Source organism: Bufo bufo, chromosome 6, assembly GCF_905171765.1.
Source record: "Bufo bufo chromosome 6, aBufBuf1.1, whole genome shotgun sequence".
In the NCBI taxonomy this organism is placed as follows: domain Eukaryota; kingdom Metazoa; phylum Chordata; class Amphibia; order Anura; family Bufonidae; genus Bufo; species Bufo bufo.
Window position 1 is genome coordinate 400900606 of NC_053394.1, and position 17708 is coordinate 400918313.

At 44.7% G+C, this 17708-nt stretch overlaps 1 protein-coding gene across 1 annotated transcript in view; it reads left to right on the top strand.

The window, feature by feature from the left end:
* Positions 1 to 17444, top strand: part of LOC121004483 (gastrula zinc finger protein XlCGF57.1-like) — a 245584-nt gene extending 228140 nt beyond the window's left edge. Inside the window, exons 4-5 of the mRNA XM_040436729.1 lie at positions 4742 to 4923; positions 16102 to 17444. Coding sequence (XP_040292663.1) covers positions 4742 to 4923; positions 16102 to 17444 — 1525 coding nt within the window. The remainder of the gene's footprint in view (positions 1 to 4741; positions 4924 to 16101) is intronic.
* The last annotated feature ends 264 nt before the right edge of the window (positions 17445 to 17708 follow it).

The window sequence follows — 17708 nt, forward strand, 5'->3', positions numbered from 1 at the left end:
TGCCTCGCTTCAGGCTCTGATGGCACAGCGTGCAAACCACTCGGGTCTTGTCGTCAGCACATTGTTTGAAGAAGTGCCATGCCAGGGAACTCCTTGAAGCTGCCTTTGGGGTGCTCGGTCCCAGATGGCGGCGGTCAGTAGCAGGCGGAGTCTCTTGGCGGCGGGTGTTCTGCTTTTGCCCACTGCTCCCTCTTTGTCTTTTGCTACGCTGTTGGCTCGGTCTCACCACTGCCTCTTCCTCCGAACTGTGAAAGTCAGTGGCACGACCTTCATTCCATGTGGGGTCTAGGACCTCATCGTCCCCTGCATCGTCTTCCACCCAGTCTTGACCCCTGACCTCCTGTTCAGTCTGCACACTGCAGAAAGACGCAGCAGTTGGCACCTGTGTTTCATCATCATCAGAGACGTGCTGAGGGGGTATTCCCATGTCCTCATCATCAGGAAACATAAGTGGTTGTGCGTTAGTGCATTCTATCTCTTCCACCCCTGGGGAAGGGCTAGGTGGATGCCCTTGCGAAACCATGCCAGCAGAGTCTTCAAACAGCATAAGAGACTGCTGCATAACTTGAGGCTCAGACAGTTTCCCTCATCTGCATGGGGGTGATGTGACAGACTGATGGGCTTGGTTTTCATGCGCCATCTGTGCGCTTTCTGCAGAAGACTGGGTGGGAGATGACGTGAACGTGCTGGATGCACTGTCGGCCACCCAATTAACTAATGCCTGTACCTGCTCAGGCCTTACCATCCTTAGAACGGCATTGGGCCCCACAAAATATCGCTGTAAATTCTGCTGGCTACTGGGACCTGAGGTAGTTGGTTCACTAGGACGTGTGGCTGTGGCAGAACGGCCACGTCCTCTCCCAGCACCAGAGGGTCCACTAACACCACCACGACCATGTCCACGTCCGCGTCCCTTACTAGATGTTTTCCTCATTGTTACCGTTCACCACAATAAGAAAAATATTATTCGGGCCAATGTATTGAATTTAAATTCAGGCCTTTTTTTTACAGACACCTAACACTAAGTCTATCTGGCTATCTATTTAGGTCGTATTACACTAATACACGCACACCAGTAATGACAGATTTAGATGAATATAAATGTGAGGCTTATTATTTAGGCGCTGGGTGACAGGTATACGTTTAATCACAGAATCAGACTTGGATCTGCACTGTAGCGTGTGTGTTAAGTTCTTGAGAATTACCCTATCAGCACCTTGAATCTAATCTACCCTTTTAGGGATAGATTTAAAGTAGGCCTGATACAGCAGAAACCACTAATTTTGAGAATTGCAAATTTGGGAATTGTTTTTCAACCCAGAACAAAAACTGTGCTTTGACGGTCACTAAAAATAACTTGACCAGCTAAAACAGTACAGATTTGGATGAATATAAATGTGAGGCCTATTTTTTAGGCGCTGGGTGACAGGCTCAACTTGCCCCAGATGTAGTATATGGCCAAAAAATAACCACACTATTGATGGTTAAATGCATTTGATGAAAGCTTGACCCTGATGTAGGATATAGCAAAAAATAACCACACTATTGATGGTTAAATGCACTTGGTGGTAGCTTGTGCTGGCGCACAAGCAAGCCACAAAATGGCCGCCGATCACCCCAGAAAAAAGTGACTGAAAAACGCTCTGGGCAGCCTAAAAACACTGAGCAATTGAATAGCAGCAGTTCAATGATCCACATCTGTAGATCGATCACTGAATGAAGTCTTTTGGAGGAGTTAATCACTGCCTAATCTTGCCCTAACGTCGCAGCTGCAACCTCTCCCTACACTTGTATCAGCAGAGTGACGTGCATCGCTACGTGACTCCAGATTATATAGAGGCTGGGTCACATGCTGCTCTGGCCAATCACAGCCATGCCAATAGTAGGCATGGCTGTGATGGCCTCTTGGGGCAAGTAGTATGACGCTTGTTGATTGGCTGCTTTGCAGCCTTTCAAAAAGCGCCAACAAAAGCGCCGAACACCGAACCCGAACCCGGACTTTTACGAAAATGTTCGGGTCCGTGTCATGGACACCCCAAAATTCGGTACGAACTCGAACTATACAGTTCGGGTTCGCTCATCCCTAGTCAATAGTCACTCCTGTGCGCCACATACACCATTTTAACATGATATAACCTGTCAGATGAACGTTGTAAATAATAAAAAATAAAGACTGTGCCAAAACAGCAATTTTTTGGCAAATGTTTAATTTTAATCCTTTTTTTCCCCGTAACAAAGCAAGGGTTAATAGCCAAACAAAACTCAATATTTATGGCCCTGATTCTGTAGTTTACAGAAATGCCCCATATGTGGTCGTAAACTGCTGTATGGCCACACGGCAGGGTGCAGAAGGAAAGGAGCGCCATATGGTTTTTGGAAGGCCGTTTTTGCTGGACTGGTTTTTTGACACAATGTCCCATTTGAAGCCCCCCTGATGCACCCCTAGAGTAGAAACTTCAAAAAGTGACCCCATTTAAGAAACTACACCCCTCAAGGTATTCAAAACTGATTTTACAAACTTTGTTAACCAATGTGTTTAAGTGTTCCACAAGAGTTAATGGCAAATGGAGATGAAATTTCAGAATTTCTATTTTTTGTTACTTTGCCTCACAAATAGTGTAATATAGAGTAGGGTTGTTGCAGGTATCGAAATTTCGATACCCAATCGATACTTTTGTTCCGGTATCGTTACGATACCGGGATTTCTATTTTTTCGATACTGGGCTGCGCTGCTGCACAGTCTAGTATCACAGAACATGAGCGAGCTGCTGTCAGCGCGCTCATGTTCCCTTAGCAGCACGGGAGAAGGAAGCAGTGTCTCCTTCCCCCCTGTGCTGCTGCTGCCGCTGCCACCAATGAGGAGAGAGGGGCGGAGGAGGGGAGGGCGCACTGCGCCACCAATGATAGTACTTTTCATGGGTCCGGACTTTAAGCAGCAGGCTACACAGAGCGACGCCCAGGAATGTCCCAGCACTTACTATTATTCCTGGGCGCCGCTCCGTTCGCCCGCTGTGCCCCTGTGCCCCATTACCGTCTCCTGCAGTCCTGCTCCATAGGAGCGGCGCCCAGGAATAATAGCAAGTGCTGGGACATCCCTGGGCACCGCTCTATGTAGCCTAATACTTAACAAAGTACGAACCCATATAACGTCGTCTTTAAATTTTAATACAGGAGGCAGGTGCCGGCAGCAGAATCGCATAGCCGACACCCTGCGTCTGACAGGGAGCTGTGATCAGCGGCAGTTAACCCCTCAGGTGCGGCAGTACCTGCCTCCTGTATTAAGGGTTAATTTTCATTGGTGGCGCAGTGCACCCCCCCCCACCCCATTAAAATCATTGTGGTGGCAGTGCGCCCGCCCCCTCAACCCCCCCAGTATTATAATCATTGGTGGCAGTGGCCACAGGGTCCCCTCCTCCTCATTGGTGGCAGTGGCAGCTTCTGATCGGAGCCCTAGCAGTGTAATTCTGGGGCTCCGATCAGTTACCATGGCAGCCAGGACACTACTGAAGCCCTGGCTGCCATGGTAATCTCCCTGCTGCTGTGTGTACTATACACAGAGCAGCAGGGAGAGTGTGAGATCCTATCCTATAGAAATAAAGCAATGAATCCAGCATCGAAGTTAGAAAATATTGTGGGTTCCTTTTATTCAGTATAGTACAGATCCATACAGTTACAGCATCACCTCAGTGTTCCAAAAGAACGTCTACGCGTTTCGAACAAACATGTTCTTAGTCGTGACCGGAACACTGAGGTGATGCTGTCACTGTATGGATCTGTACTATACTGAATAAAGGAACCCACAATATTTTCTAACTTCGATGCTGGATTCATCGCTTTATTTCTACTATTTCACGGTCTTACCAAGGTCTCCGTGCATCAAGGAAGTTGATACACGGGATAGAGGCAGCAGGTGAGCTGGACATTGTTTCCAATGGGAGATCCTATTCACCCTAATAGAGCTCTATCAGGGTGAATAGGACAAGGGATTAAAAGATCCAGGTCATAGCCCCTAAAGGGGGGGAAATAGTTATTAAATAAAAAGTAAAAAACATCTAAATATTAAGTATAAATCACCCCCTTTCCCAATTTTACATATAAAATATATAAACAATAAATAAATAAACATCGCCACGCCCGAAAAGTCCAAACTATTAAAATATAAAAAATATCTGCGCGTTTCGCCATTTTTTAAAAATGCGGAATGCACGTGTTTTTTTTTTGTTTGTTTTTTTTTCCACATGGTATCGAGTATCTCAATACTTTTTTATGGTATCGAAACCGAATAAAAATTTTGAGCAACCAAAAATCATATGTACCCTAAAATAGTACCAACAAAACTGCCACCTTATCCCGTAGTTTCCAAAATGGGGTCACTTTTTTGGAGTTTCTACTCTAGGGATGCATCAGGGGCTTCAAATGGGACATGGTGTCTAAAAACCAATCCAGCAAAATCTGCCTTCCAAAAACTGTATGGCATTCCTTTCCTTCTGCGCCCTGCTGTGTTTCTGTAAACTGCAGAATCAGAGTAATAAATGTTGAGTTTTGTTTGGCTGTTAACCCTTGCTTTGTTACTGGAAAAAAATTATTAAAATGGAAAATCTTCCCAAAAAAAGTGAAATTCTGAAGTTTTATCTCCCATTCTCCATTAAATCTTATGGAAAGCCTAAAGGGTTAATAAAGCTTGTAAAAATCACTTTTGAATTCTTAGATGTGGTCACTTTTATGGAATTTCTACTCCTAGGGGTGCATTCTTCAAATGGGACATGGTGTCACAAAAAAAAAAGGCCATCAAAATCTGCCTTCCAGGACTTCCATCACAGTTTGCGAATCCGGGTGAAGATCTGAACATTATATATGTTACAGAGCCATATGAGATGGAAGATGAGCAGAGTACAGAGGACATTCCTACAAATAACCGACCGGGTGAGTAATAACCACTAAATAAAGCAGAGAAGACTCACATTTGAGTTGTTTAAAAAAAAGTTGCTGTGCAAACACCGACATAAGCACCATGGCTTTATTGGAGCATGCAGCGGCATCACCAGATCCAGTGGGAAAATAGAACTGGCCACTAGCAAGACTGTTCTCCTTCTCCCAGTCTCCTTTGCGGCAGCCAAGCAGCGTTCACCTACAGAACAGCGTCCTTGTTATTGTCCTCATCAGCTTCTGCTTCTCCTACTCGGACTACTCCTCCTTCTTTGCCATTTTGACAGTAATTGACCCCTGACCTCTGTAGGGGCAGAAACAGAGAAATTGCCCCCTCCCACCGTTCCCCAGTGTTTCCTGTCCCTACAATGACCACAGCAGGAAAGGTAGTTCATTTCCAGTTTGTCACTCTCCCATTTGCCATATTATCTGCCCTCAGGCTGTTCAAACTCATTGTGGAAATGATGGCATACCTAAGAAAGGAAGGATCAATAATAATTCCCTATTTAGACGATTTCCTAATCATAGGAAACGCAGAGAACCAGATAAACTACCACCTGTGAAGGATTTTGTCCCCCATATCAGACCTAGGATGGGTAATAAATGTAAAAAGGTCTTGCCGTCATCTGGCAACACGAGCAAGATTCTTGGAAATAATCCTATATTCAGAGACACAGACATCCTTTCTTCCATAGGTAAAGATAACATCACTGAAACAGAAGATCCGAATTTTTCAGAGGAAAAGTGTTAACTCCGCTTCCCATGCCTGCGATTCTGTCCCCACATGCAGGTATGGGCGCCGGGCTTACTAACTCCACCCTGCTGCTGCACGACGTTTACTGACTTTGCCTGACTGCCGCCTGCCCTGACTTATGCCTTCATACTTTGACTATGCTTCTGTCTGATCAGCCTCTGGCCTCCAGCATCCATGGGTGTAGTGTGTCACCTGCAGGTCAGTCCAGTGGGTTCACACTCTAGTCCCGATTCCCCTCAGAGGTTGCACCTGGTACTCCCTTTGGGAAAGTCTCTCCTCACCATCAGAGGTATTGTGTGAAGAACGAGGGGTGTGCTTAGACATTGCCCTCAGAGGGAGTTGGTCATGTGGGGCCGCGGGTTCTCACCCGCTGGTCATAACAAACAGGATGTGTTTTATTAGAGAAGCTATGAACTTACTGGGATTACTTACCGGTACATTATGCATACCTTCTGTAACTTGGAGCCAGACTAATTTTCGCACCCTTTAATCATGGCTGCTAAAAAAGTGGGACAGACGCCAGGCATCCCTAGATTCCAAAGTTGCCATTCAGTGACATGTAAAAACTTCCCTTTACTGGTGGACATGGTCAATAAATCTTACCCGAGGGGTAGTATGGAAAAGATCTCGATCCATACAGGTCCAGACAGTTGCAAGCAAGACAGAATGGGGAGCAAGAATAGGGGACAGATTCTATCAAGGCATTTGGTCCACAGACATACCGTATTTTTCGCTTTATAAGACGCACCTGATCATAAGACGCACCTAGGTTTTTGAGGAGGAAAATAAGGAAAAAATATTTTGAACCAAAAGGTGTGCTTTTGGTAGCTTTTGAACTAATGGTGGTCTGTGGATGATGTACTGTTATGGGGATCTGTGGATGACGCACTGTTATGGGGGGATCTGTGGATGACGCACTGTTATGGGGGGATCTGTTGATGACGCACTGTTATGGGGGGATCTGTGGATGACGCACTGTTATGGGGGGATCTGTGGATGACACTAATGGGGGATCTGGGAATGACACTGAGGGGGGATCTGTGGATGACACTAATGGGGGATCTGGGAATGACACTGAGGGGGGATCTGGGAATGACACTGAGGGGGGATCTGGGAATGACACTGAGGGGGGATCTGGGAATGACACTGAGGGGGGATCTGGGAATGACACTGAGGGGGGGATCTGGGAATGACACTGAGGGGGGATCTGGGAATGACACTGAGGGGGGATCTGGGAATGACACTGAGGGGGGATCTGGGAATGACACTGAGGGGGGATCTGTGCATTACACTGAGGGGGGATCTGTGCATTACACTGAGGGGGGATCTGTGCATTACACTGAGGGGGGATCTGTGCGTTACACTGAGGGGGGATCTGTGCATTACACTGAGGGGGGGGATCTGTGCATGACACTGAGGGGGGGGATCTGTGCATGACACTGAGGGGGGGGATCTGTGCATGACACTGAGGGGGGGGATCTGTGCATGACACTGAGGGGGGGGATCTGTGCATGACACTGAGGGGGGGGATCTGTGCATGACACTGAGGGGGAGGATCTGTGCATGACACTGAGGGGGGGGGATCTGTGCATGACACTGAGGGGGGGATCTGTGCATGACACTGAGGGGGGATCTGTGCATGACACTGAGGGGGGGATCTGTGCATGACACTTATGTCATCCACAGATCCCCCATCAGATGCATCAGTGTGGAGGTAGGAGGCGGAGACACTCATGGCGGGGCCCGGTGCAGTGACTCTACTCTAATACACCGGGCCCCGCAACTGTTAAACATTCAATCTGATCTATATCTAATAGTATATGCTCTGTACGGCTCTTACTGTAGTACCGTAAGTATAGTGCAGACCGGCATCTCCCTCGCCATGCGCCGCTTGCCGCACCTCCTTCCTCATGCGCCGTCTGCTCCAGCTCCCTCTGTCATGCGCCGCCTGCCCCAGCTCCCTCTGTCATGCGCTGCCTGCCTGCTTATCTCACTTTATGAATGAACAGGCAGGCGGCGCATGACAGAGGGAGCTGGGGCAGGCGGCGCATGACAGAGGGAGCTGGAGCAGACGGCGCATGAGGAAGGAGGTGCGGCAAGCGGCGCGTGACCGAGGGAGATGCCGGTCTGCGCTATACTTACGGTACTACAGTAAGAGCCGTACAGAGCATATACTATTAGCTATAGATCAGATTGAATGTTTAACAGTTGCGGGGCCCGGTGTATTAGAGTAGAGTCACTGCACCGGGCCCCGCCTCCTCCCTCCACACTGTCACTGATACTTCGCTGGCCGCGCTGTGCAGCATAGCGGCCAGCGAAGTATTCGCTTTATAAGACGCACGGCCATTTCCCCCCTACTTTTGGGGGAAAAAAGTGCGTCTTATAAAGCGAAAAATACGGTAAGTAGTCAGTCCTCAAACTACCGAGAGCTAAGAGCGGTATGGAAAACTTTAAAATCAGCACCAAGAATTCTTGAAGGTCATCATATAAAAATATTATCAGACAATATAACTTTGTCAAACCTCAAATACCAAGAAAATAATCTTCTCCTAGGCAGAAAAGAAAGTGGAATCTATAACAGCAGTTCACCTCAGGGGATCTCGGAACCAAGTAGTGGATTTTCTCAGCAGAGAGAAATTAGATCAGGGAGCACGGTCACTGAATCCGGAGATATTCATGATGATAAAAGACAAATGGGGCTCTTCATCAGTGGACCTATTTGCATCAAGAAAGCACAAAAGGTCTATTCTGCTCTATAAACCCCAGGGACAACCCAGGGGCAATAGATGCATTTTCACAAACCTGGGATTGGGATCTAGCGTATGCCTTTCCGCCATTTCACCTAATCCCAAGGTTAATACAGAAAGCTCTTCAAGAAAAGACGACACTCATACTGATTACACCCTTTTGGCCAAAAAGAAGCTGGTTTCCACTACTGAAAAGAATGTCACTATTGGAACCCTGGATTCTTCCGAAGAGGAAAGATATACTGGCACAGAGACTTATCGTTCATCTACATCCAGAATTCTACAAATCGACAGAATGGATCCTGAAGTCGACATCCTGAAACGCCAAGGTCTATCTTATAAAGTGATATCAACTCTTAAAGGGATTGTCCGGGTTCAGAGCTGAACCTGTACATATCTGCCTATTCATCCAGACATTCCCTTTGAGTGGAGCATCTGAGCATTTCATGCTCCAATGCTCTCTCTTGCCCCTCTCTGTATCACACGGGGCAAGGGCTGTTTTGTTTATATTTTTACACTGCTAGGCGGAGGCTTCTGCCTAGCTGTGTTCCCGATGACGTCGCTGGCACTAATGGGTGGGCTTTAGCGCTGACCTAGCCTGTTTTACTTATCGGGTACTGCAGATCTGTCCTTTGCATGTAAAGTTCTTCAAGCTTGGTGATCTGATAGGTCTCCATATGTATGCCATCATGGTGGTGAAATGGAAAATTGGAATTAGTCTTACCAGTTATTCTGTTTCCATGAATCCATCATGACGGCACATAAAACCCTTCCCAAAAAAAAAAAAAACATTTAAATTTTCTTTTTTTTTCTGAGATATCTTGATAAACGAGAGTAGGAAAACTTCATGTTGGGTATGACAAAATACAAAATATCACAATTAACACTGGCACTGGGGAATGGTGGTGGGAGGGGACAATTTAACCTTTTTCTGTTCCTGCACTTACAGCGGTCAGGGGTCAATCTCCATATGTATGCCATCATGATGGATTCATGGAATCGGAAAAATAAAGGAATATTCTCCAGCATCAGTCAGTATTGGTCGTCTTTATTGTAGATCGGCATAACAGTACATGTTAGCCTGTGGTGGAGGGTGGTGAAGATTGAAGCATGTACTGTTATGCTGATCTACAATAAAGACGACCAATACTGACGGATGCTGGAGAATATTTCTTTATTTTTCTGATTGTACATTGTATTTTTTTTCTTAAACTAGACAGTCGCTTTAATTATTCAAAGGTTTATCTGGGAAAAGATACTGATGACCTATACTCGGGAAAGGATATCAATATCAGATCGACAGGGGTCCGACACCTGGCAACCCCGCCCATCAGCTGTATGAGGAGATGGGGGTGCCATGTGTCAGACCACCGCTGATCTGATAATAATGACCTATCCTGAGGATAGGTCATCGATAGTAAAAGCCTGGACAACCCCTTTAATATCTACAGAAATTGTATTTTCTTGGATTTTACATTCTTATGTTCTCTCCATTCAGGTTCCTACAATATAGAATCTGCTCAGTGGATATCTTCTATATAAGATCCTTTTCTGATTGACCCGTCAAGGATGGATAGAGACAGGGACAAGATGGCGGAGAGTATAATAAATCTCACCCTAGAGATCCTCTTCCAGCTTACTGGAGAGGTGAGAGGTTCTGATGATGTCACATTACATCATCTCATCTAGGTTACTGACAGATGGACATGACTGGAGAGGCGAAGGACTGTGGAAATGTATGGAGTGATGTTTATTACTGTGTCTCTCCAAACCCAGGACTACACAGTAGTGAAGAAGACCTCTAGTGAGCATTGTCAGGTCCCTATGTCTGAAGGATGGGGAAGAACCCTGAGCCTAATCACAGGGCTTCCACCTCACCCCCTGATACATGAGGAAATCAATAGAGAGAAGATCCTAGAGATCACCAACAAGATGATTGAGCTGCTGACTGGAGAGGTGACACTGCTGGGAATGCTAGGATATTATACAGGAAACTATGAAGGGGTCTGGGTGATGACTGTATAATTGTGTTGTCAGGTTCCTATAAGGTGTCAGGATGTCACCGTCTATTTCTCCATGGAGGAATGGGAGTATTTAGAAGGACACACAGATCTGTACAAGGACGTCATGATGAACCGGCCTCTCACATCACCAGGTAATAGACATGACTAAATCCCCACGTCCTCTCATTATCTGTATGTAAGGAATGAATTTAGTCACTGGATGTGTTTCCTACAGTTAAGGAAGAGAGAAGAACACTGGAGAGATGTCCCAGTCATCTTCTTCCACAGGATGGTTCAGAAGAACATCACAATGTCCCACAGGATGATCAGGTAGATGGAGATATGGTCTCATAAAATGTCCACTATGATCTGTAGAAGGCTGTGAAGATCTTGTGTTCAGTCTTGTTTTATCCCCCAGTATTATGTTTTATCATTGTATAATGAGAAAGATGGAGATGGCAGGATTGTCTGGATCTTTTCTGGTTATGGAGACTGCTGGTTGGAATAAGGAACCAACAGGTTGGATTTCTACAGGAGACCTGCAGATATTTTGGTCAGATAACTCCTGCTGTTTGGTCATTGTTGGTCATCATTCTAATTGCTGTTCTTATCTGGTCATATAAAACATTCCACACAACTTCTCCAACCGTCTGATGACTTTTACGTTATTTATTTCAGTTTGCGAATCCGGGTGAAGATCTGAACATTATATATGTTACAGAGCCATATGAGATGGAAGATGAGCAATGTACAGAGGACATTCCTACAAATAACCGACCGGGTCAGTAGTAACCACTAAATAAAGCAGAGAAGACTCACATTTGAGTTGTTTAAAAAAAAGTTGCTGTGCAAACACAGACATAAGCACCATGGCTTTATTGGAGCACATGAAACGGCATCACCAGATCCAGTGGGAAAATAGAACTGGCCACTAGCAAGACTGTTCTCCTTCTCCCAGTCTCCTTTGCGGCAGCCAAGCAGCATTCACATACAGAACAGCGTCCTTGTTATTGTCCTCATCAGCTTCTGATTCTCCTACTCGGACTACTCCTCCTTCTTTGCAATTTTAACAGTAATTGATAATGGAATGTGTGGCCAGGAAACAAACAAAATATTTTTTTCAATTGGTCTTTATTACAAATTTTTAACCTCTGTCTTTGTGCAGCCTTGAGTTTCTCTAGTAGCAGGATCAAAATTTTCACTATGTTCCTTCAGGCAGCTAAGCTGACGGCTCCTTATATCTGACCTTATAAACACTCATTATAGCTTTGTTCTTACTGATAAGCATGTTGCTTAAATAAGTGTATATGACCTTTTAGTAACTTATTGTGAACGTTTATTAGATGACTGTCACAAAGTGAAAGTAAAAAGTACGATTCACACAGCTAGAAAAACAGTTACCCTTTGTGACAGAACAGCTGAATATTTTTAATAAAGACCAATTGAAAAAGGGATTTTTAGCCCGAAATGAGTAAAATTCAACCTTTAAAAAAAAAATCCCCAGAAAGTGTACATAGCCTTTAAGTTGCTGGCAGTGCAGTCGCTGCCGTATCATTTAGAGCCTGCTGCCTTTAGGGAGCTAATGGTGTGCACTCAGCCTCGCTGGAATATACCTTGCCGCCACTATTTTTCAAAAAAAGCCATCCCTGCCTTGTATTCACACGTGGTGGAGAAGGCGGGCAGCTCCTTGTAATTGTCACTGTGTGGTAAGGTGCATTCCACAATGAACGCCTAGAATAGCTGTTATGGGCAGGGACACTACATGTCTTTCAGTGCCCACTGGGTCAATGTTTTGCGTGGCAGTGGCAACACAGCACCACAGCAATCAGGCCAGGTCCTCTTGACGCCTCCATGTTAGTGTCGTTCTGGTTCCCACACTAGGTGCTTATGTGCTTCCCCCATGTTCTCCTCCATGCACATCCTCCGATCCCCATCAGAAACAGCACAGAGTGTTGCATCCACTCCCTCCTATCGCATGTGTGAAGGGAAGCGTTGCCATATGGTGTTAGAGCTGATCACTCTGGGCCAGAATAGCTGCAGAGCTGATCAGTTGCTGAAGTGCATCAAGTAGCAAATCGCTATCACCCCACCAACTCCAACTGGGCAAGGTGCTCAGAGACCATAGCTGGATGATTGTGGCTGCATTGCATTTGGGGGAAAAAACACATCCTCCCTGCATGGTGCATGTGATAAAGTTAGTGGTGCAATACTTTTTGAAAAAGTACAGTGGCTTGCAGAAGATGCTGGCAATGTGCAGGAGACTGTCTTTGCATTTTAGCCATTTTTATGTGGCAACAAGCTCCTCCTTGGACTTGCAGCGACAGAACTGTCTGCCATTGCACCTCTTGATCAGTGATGTTACAACTCACTGGAATTCCACCTTGCATATTCTGGAGTGTTTGTACCAGCAGCATAAAGCGGTGAATGATTTTATCATGCATCAGATCACCTCAGCAGGGAGCATGTGTTGTCTTAAGGTCAGGCACTGGCAGCTGGTCAAGGACACGTACTCAGGCCCTTCGAAGAGGTCACCAGATTTGTCAGTAGGGACAACAGCGGCATCAATTATATCATCCCCCTCTTCTTTATATTATGAAGTTCCATAATCTTTAAAAGACAACCCACTATTATGGACCATGGTCCAAGCCTGCCAGACTATAAGGAAGCTGGCCTATCTGGATCCCTATAGCTTGGCCTTTATTCCATTCAAAGGAAACCGAAATTAAATGACCCCTTAAATTAAATATTATATTGCCATATGATCGCTATAAGACTATGTCGCGGATGAAAATCTCTTGGTTAAAATCTAAGATGCCATTACAAATAACCAAAATGTGCAATGGCAGCAGTGAACATTTCAAGGGCATTTCTTCTTCAGCATAAGGCAACACGATCTCCTCAAGAATTTTGATATATTCAAACTAAGGATGAATAAACTGGTTCTACCAGTTCAAGATTCGGTCCCCATTTGTCAAAAAGGTTCGATTCACAATTTTTTGTGGTTTATTTCAGGCGAATGTTTAAAATGTTGGAAAGCACCCCTTCTGCTCACTTTGCCGTTTACTTGCTCACCATTCAGCAGGTATAATTATAGCCCAAAATTATATTTCAGCAAACAGATTGACAGATTAGCTCATCTCTAAATCAAACTGATTCATGATTCCTCGTATGCCACAGATGGGTCCAACACCATGAGAAATCATATATCAATATCATGATTTTTGCACCACTATGATTCACAGTGTACTGTGGCTTGAATTCAGTGCTTGAGGGTCTTCTGACGTACTGCCTGTGGCCACTATACCCAAAAAGAACAATTTTGCTCTTTGCAGGGAATTCTTGCTGATAACTGTCACTTAATCATGTTCTGATTGTAGAAGTACTCACTGGTAACTTCAGATCTTCTTTGATCCATTCGGAAAGAAGTTCTCTGCTTCCTTCCGCCTCTTTCAGGTTTTGGTTGCCACAAAGAATGATTTCAAAGCATCTGAAATCATTTTAGCTGAGAAGCCTACAATTTGCTGCACTTCACTATAGGGCACATTTATTAAGACCGGCGTTATAGATGCCAGTCTTGGGGTACTTTCACACTTGCGGCAGAGGTTTCCGGCAGACAGTTCCGTCGCTGGAACTGCCTGCCAGATCCGGCAATCTGGATGCAAACGGATGCATTTGTCAGACGTATCCGGATGCGGATCCATCTGACAAATGCATTGCAATACCGGATCAGTCTTTCCGGTTGTCATCCGAAAAAACGGATCCTGTATTTATTTTTTTCACAGATTTAAAGGTCTGCATATGCGCGGACCGGAAGAACGGATCCGTCAATGCAGATATATTAATGCCGGCACTACATTTCAATGGAAATTAATGCCGGATTTGGCATTCCGGCAAGTGTTGAGGATTTTTGGCCGGAGAGAAAACTGCAACATGCTGCGGTATTTTCTCTGGCCAAAAAACGTAAGAGGGACTGAACTGATGCATACTGAACAGATTGCTCTCCATTCAGAATGCATTAGGATAAAACTGATCAGTTTTTTTTCCGGTATTGAGCCCCTAGGACGGAACTCAATACCGGAAAAGAAAAACGCTAGTGGGAAAGTAGCCTTAATAAAGGCCCTGTGCTGGCAGTGGATCACCGAAGTTCTGAAGCGGCGCAGGCCTCTCCATAATTGCGGTGCATCCAGTGCCATTTGTAAATGGAAGACAGCTTCCGAGCTGTCTTACATTTAGACCATTTTCTACACCTAAAACAGGCGAAGAAAACGGTGAATGAGACAGGCCTACTGGCCCGTCCTCTTCCCCACGCCCACAATTTTAAACCTGCCGTGAGTGAGGCAAAGTCGCATCTGTGACTGAAATACGCCTAATTTAAGTGTATTTCAGTATAGTAAATGACCCTCTATGTTAAAAATCTCAGGAACAACCTATTTTACCCAATGTTTCAGAAACAAATACACTATTACCAAGATGTGCAACATTTGCCACCCTCCTGTCTTAGGGCTCATGCATGCTTTAGGGATGCCATGAGCTCTTAATCTCTGGCTCTGATGCCACTAGAGGTAAGGCAGCTATCCTATAAGTCAATGTTCGACCCTTTAACTAGGCCATGACTTGGATAATAAATAAGACAGCACCTCATCAGTGCAGAGCAGAGAGTACTGGCTTAACTGGGTGAGAGGCCTAAGTCAGGATTTGGGGGAGGGGGACTATCTCTCCTTGGGGAGAGCGTCTCAATTGGTGTGAGGATGATTAAAGGCCATACATGCTCCTCTGCAATTCTCAGTAGAAAGTGATGCAAATGAGCTCTTATCATGCTCTGCCTCTGATGCCACCAGATGTAAGGCAGCCATCCTATAAGTCAATGTTCGACCCTTTAACTAGGCCTTGAGACATGATTTGGATAATAAATAAGCCAGCACCTCATCTGCAGATAGATGTTTCTCGGTGATTGACCCTCATCAGTGCAGAGCAGAGAGTACTGGCTTAACTGGGTGAGAGGCCTAAGTCAGGATTTGGGGGAGGGGGGTTGTTGGACTCTTAGGCCTCATGCACACGACCGTTCCATTTTTTGAGGATCTGCAAAACACGGAAGCCGCCCGTGTTCCTTCCGCAATTTGCAGAACGGAACAGGCGGCCCATTGTAGAAATCCCTATTCTTGTCCACAAAACGGACAAGAATAGGAAATGTTATATTTTTTTTGCGGGGCCACGGAACAGAGAAACGGATGCGGACAGCACACGGACTGATGTCTGCATCTTTTGCGGCCCCATTGAAGTGAATGGGTCCGCACAACGGTGGTGTGCATGAGGCCTTAAAGAAATGAGGCCCTGGCTTATTTATTATGTCCCTTTAAGAGAAAAAATAATTAGTCTTGCAGGTAAGATACTCTTAATTGGCTGACAAAAACAAAAGCATCGCTGTTACATAGCAAACATATGTAACAACTTAGTTATCAAGCATCACTATGTCTGTTTGTCTCAAAAGCTTGCTATGTAACATCATTGCTTTTATTTTTGGTCGCCATTAATAGGTATCAGACCTGCAAGCCTCTTAATTTGTTTCCCATAATGAGAGCAATAAAACATTTTCTACTTGCTAATACAGCGCCAGACCTTCTTTATATATGTAATAAATATTAAAAAAATAAGTCACTTTTATTCTTGACAGATGACTGTACCAAATGCTCAAATGGACACCTGAGATCTTCAGATTTTAAAGCAGATGATCTTGGTATCTTACAAGACACTTATCAAAATAATGCCATTGTCCCGTGTACAACCTCAGCTTTTGAAACCAAGAATCAACCCTCTGATTGTTCTCAGTGCGACCTACCTCTTGATTCATCACAAACTGTTAAGCAAAAGAAAGATCACAGAAGAGGTGAACATCCAACAACTCACACAGTGGAAAAGCAATTATCCTGTTCAGAATGTGGAAAATATTTTAAACGGAAATCAGATCTTGTTAAACATCAGAAAATTCACACAGGAGTAAAGCCGTATTCATGTTCAGAATGTGGGAAATGTTTTATACATAAATGGGAACGTGCTACACATCAGATAACTCACACACGGGAGAAACCATTTTCATGCTCGGAATGTGAAAAATGTTTTAAACGGAAATCAGATCTTGCTACACATCAGTTAACTCACACAGGGGAGAAACCATTTTCATGTTCAGAATGTGGGAAATGTTTTAGGAATAGATCATACCTTGTTATACATGAGAGAAGTCACACAGGAGAGAAACCCTATTCATGTTCACAGTGTGGAAAACATTATAGTGTTAAATTTGCTCTTTTAAACCATGAGAAAATTCACACAGGTGAGAAGCCATATGTATGCTCAGAATGTGGTAAATGTTTTATCCAGAAATCAGAGCTTGTTAAACATCAGAGAAATCACACAGGGGAGAGGCCATATTCATGTTTAGAATGTGGGAAAGGTTATAGAGTTAAATCAGAACTTGTCACACATCAGAGATCTCACACAGGGGTGAAGCCTTTTTCATGTTTGGTATGCGGGAAACAATACAGCAATAAATCAAATCTTGTTATGCATCAGAAAACTCACACAGGGAAGAAGCAATTTATATGTTCAGAATGTGGGAAATGTTTTACTTCTAAAAACATTCTTGTTGTACATCAGAGACGTCACACAGGTGAGAAGCCATTTCCATGTTCAGAATGTGGGAAATGTTTTATAGGTAAATCAGATCTTATTTCACATCAGAGAATTCACAAAGGAAAGAAACCATTTTCGTGTTCAGAATGTGAAAAATGTTTTATCCAGAAATCAGATCTTATAAAACATCAGAGAACTCACACAGGGGAGAAGCCATTTTCATGTTCAGAATGTGGGAAATGTTTTAGTCAGAAATCAGCTCTTGTTACACATCAAAAAGTTCACACAGGAGAGAGGCCTTTTGCATGTACAGAATGTGAGAAATGCTTTGCTTCCAAAAAATCTCTTGCTAAACATCAGGAAATTCACACAGAGGAGAAGCCATAATTAGTCCTTACCTGTGCCTGTGCGCGAGCCGGTCTGAAATGAAATGCGGTCTCCGGGAGCAGGCAGTTCCGAGAACAGCCTCTGGGGGGGCGTTCTCGGAACGGCCTGCTCCCGGAGACCGCATTTCATTTCAGACCGGCTCGCGCACAGGCACAGGTAAGGACTTACCTGTGCCTCGCCGGACTTGTCAGTTAAGATGGCAGATCGCATGTGTTCGCTGGCGAACACTGCGAACTGGCCATCACTGGCCATAATAATGTTATA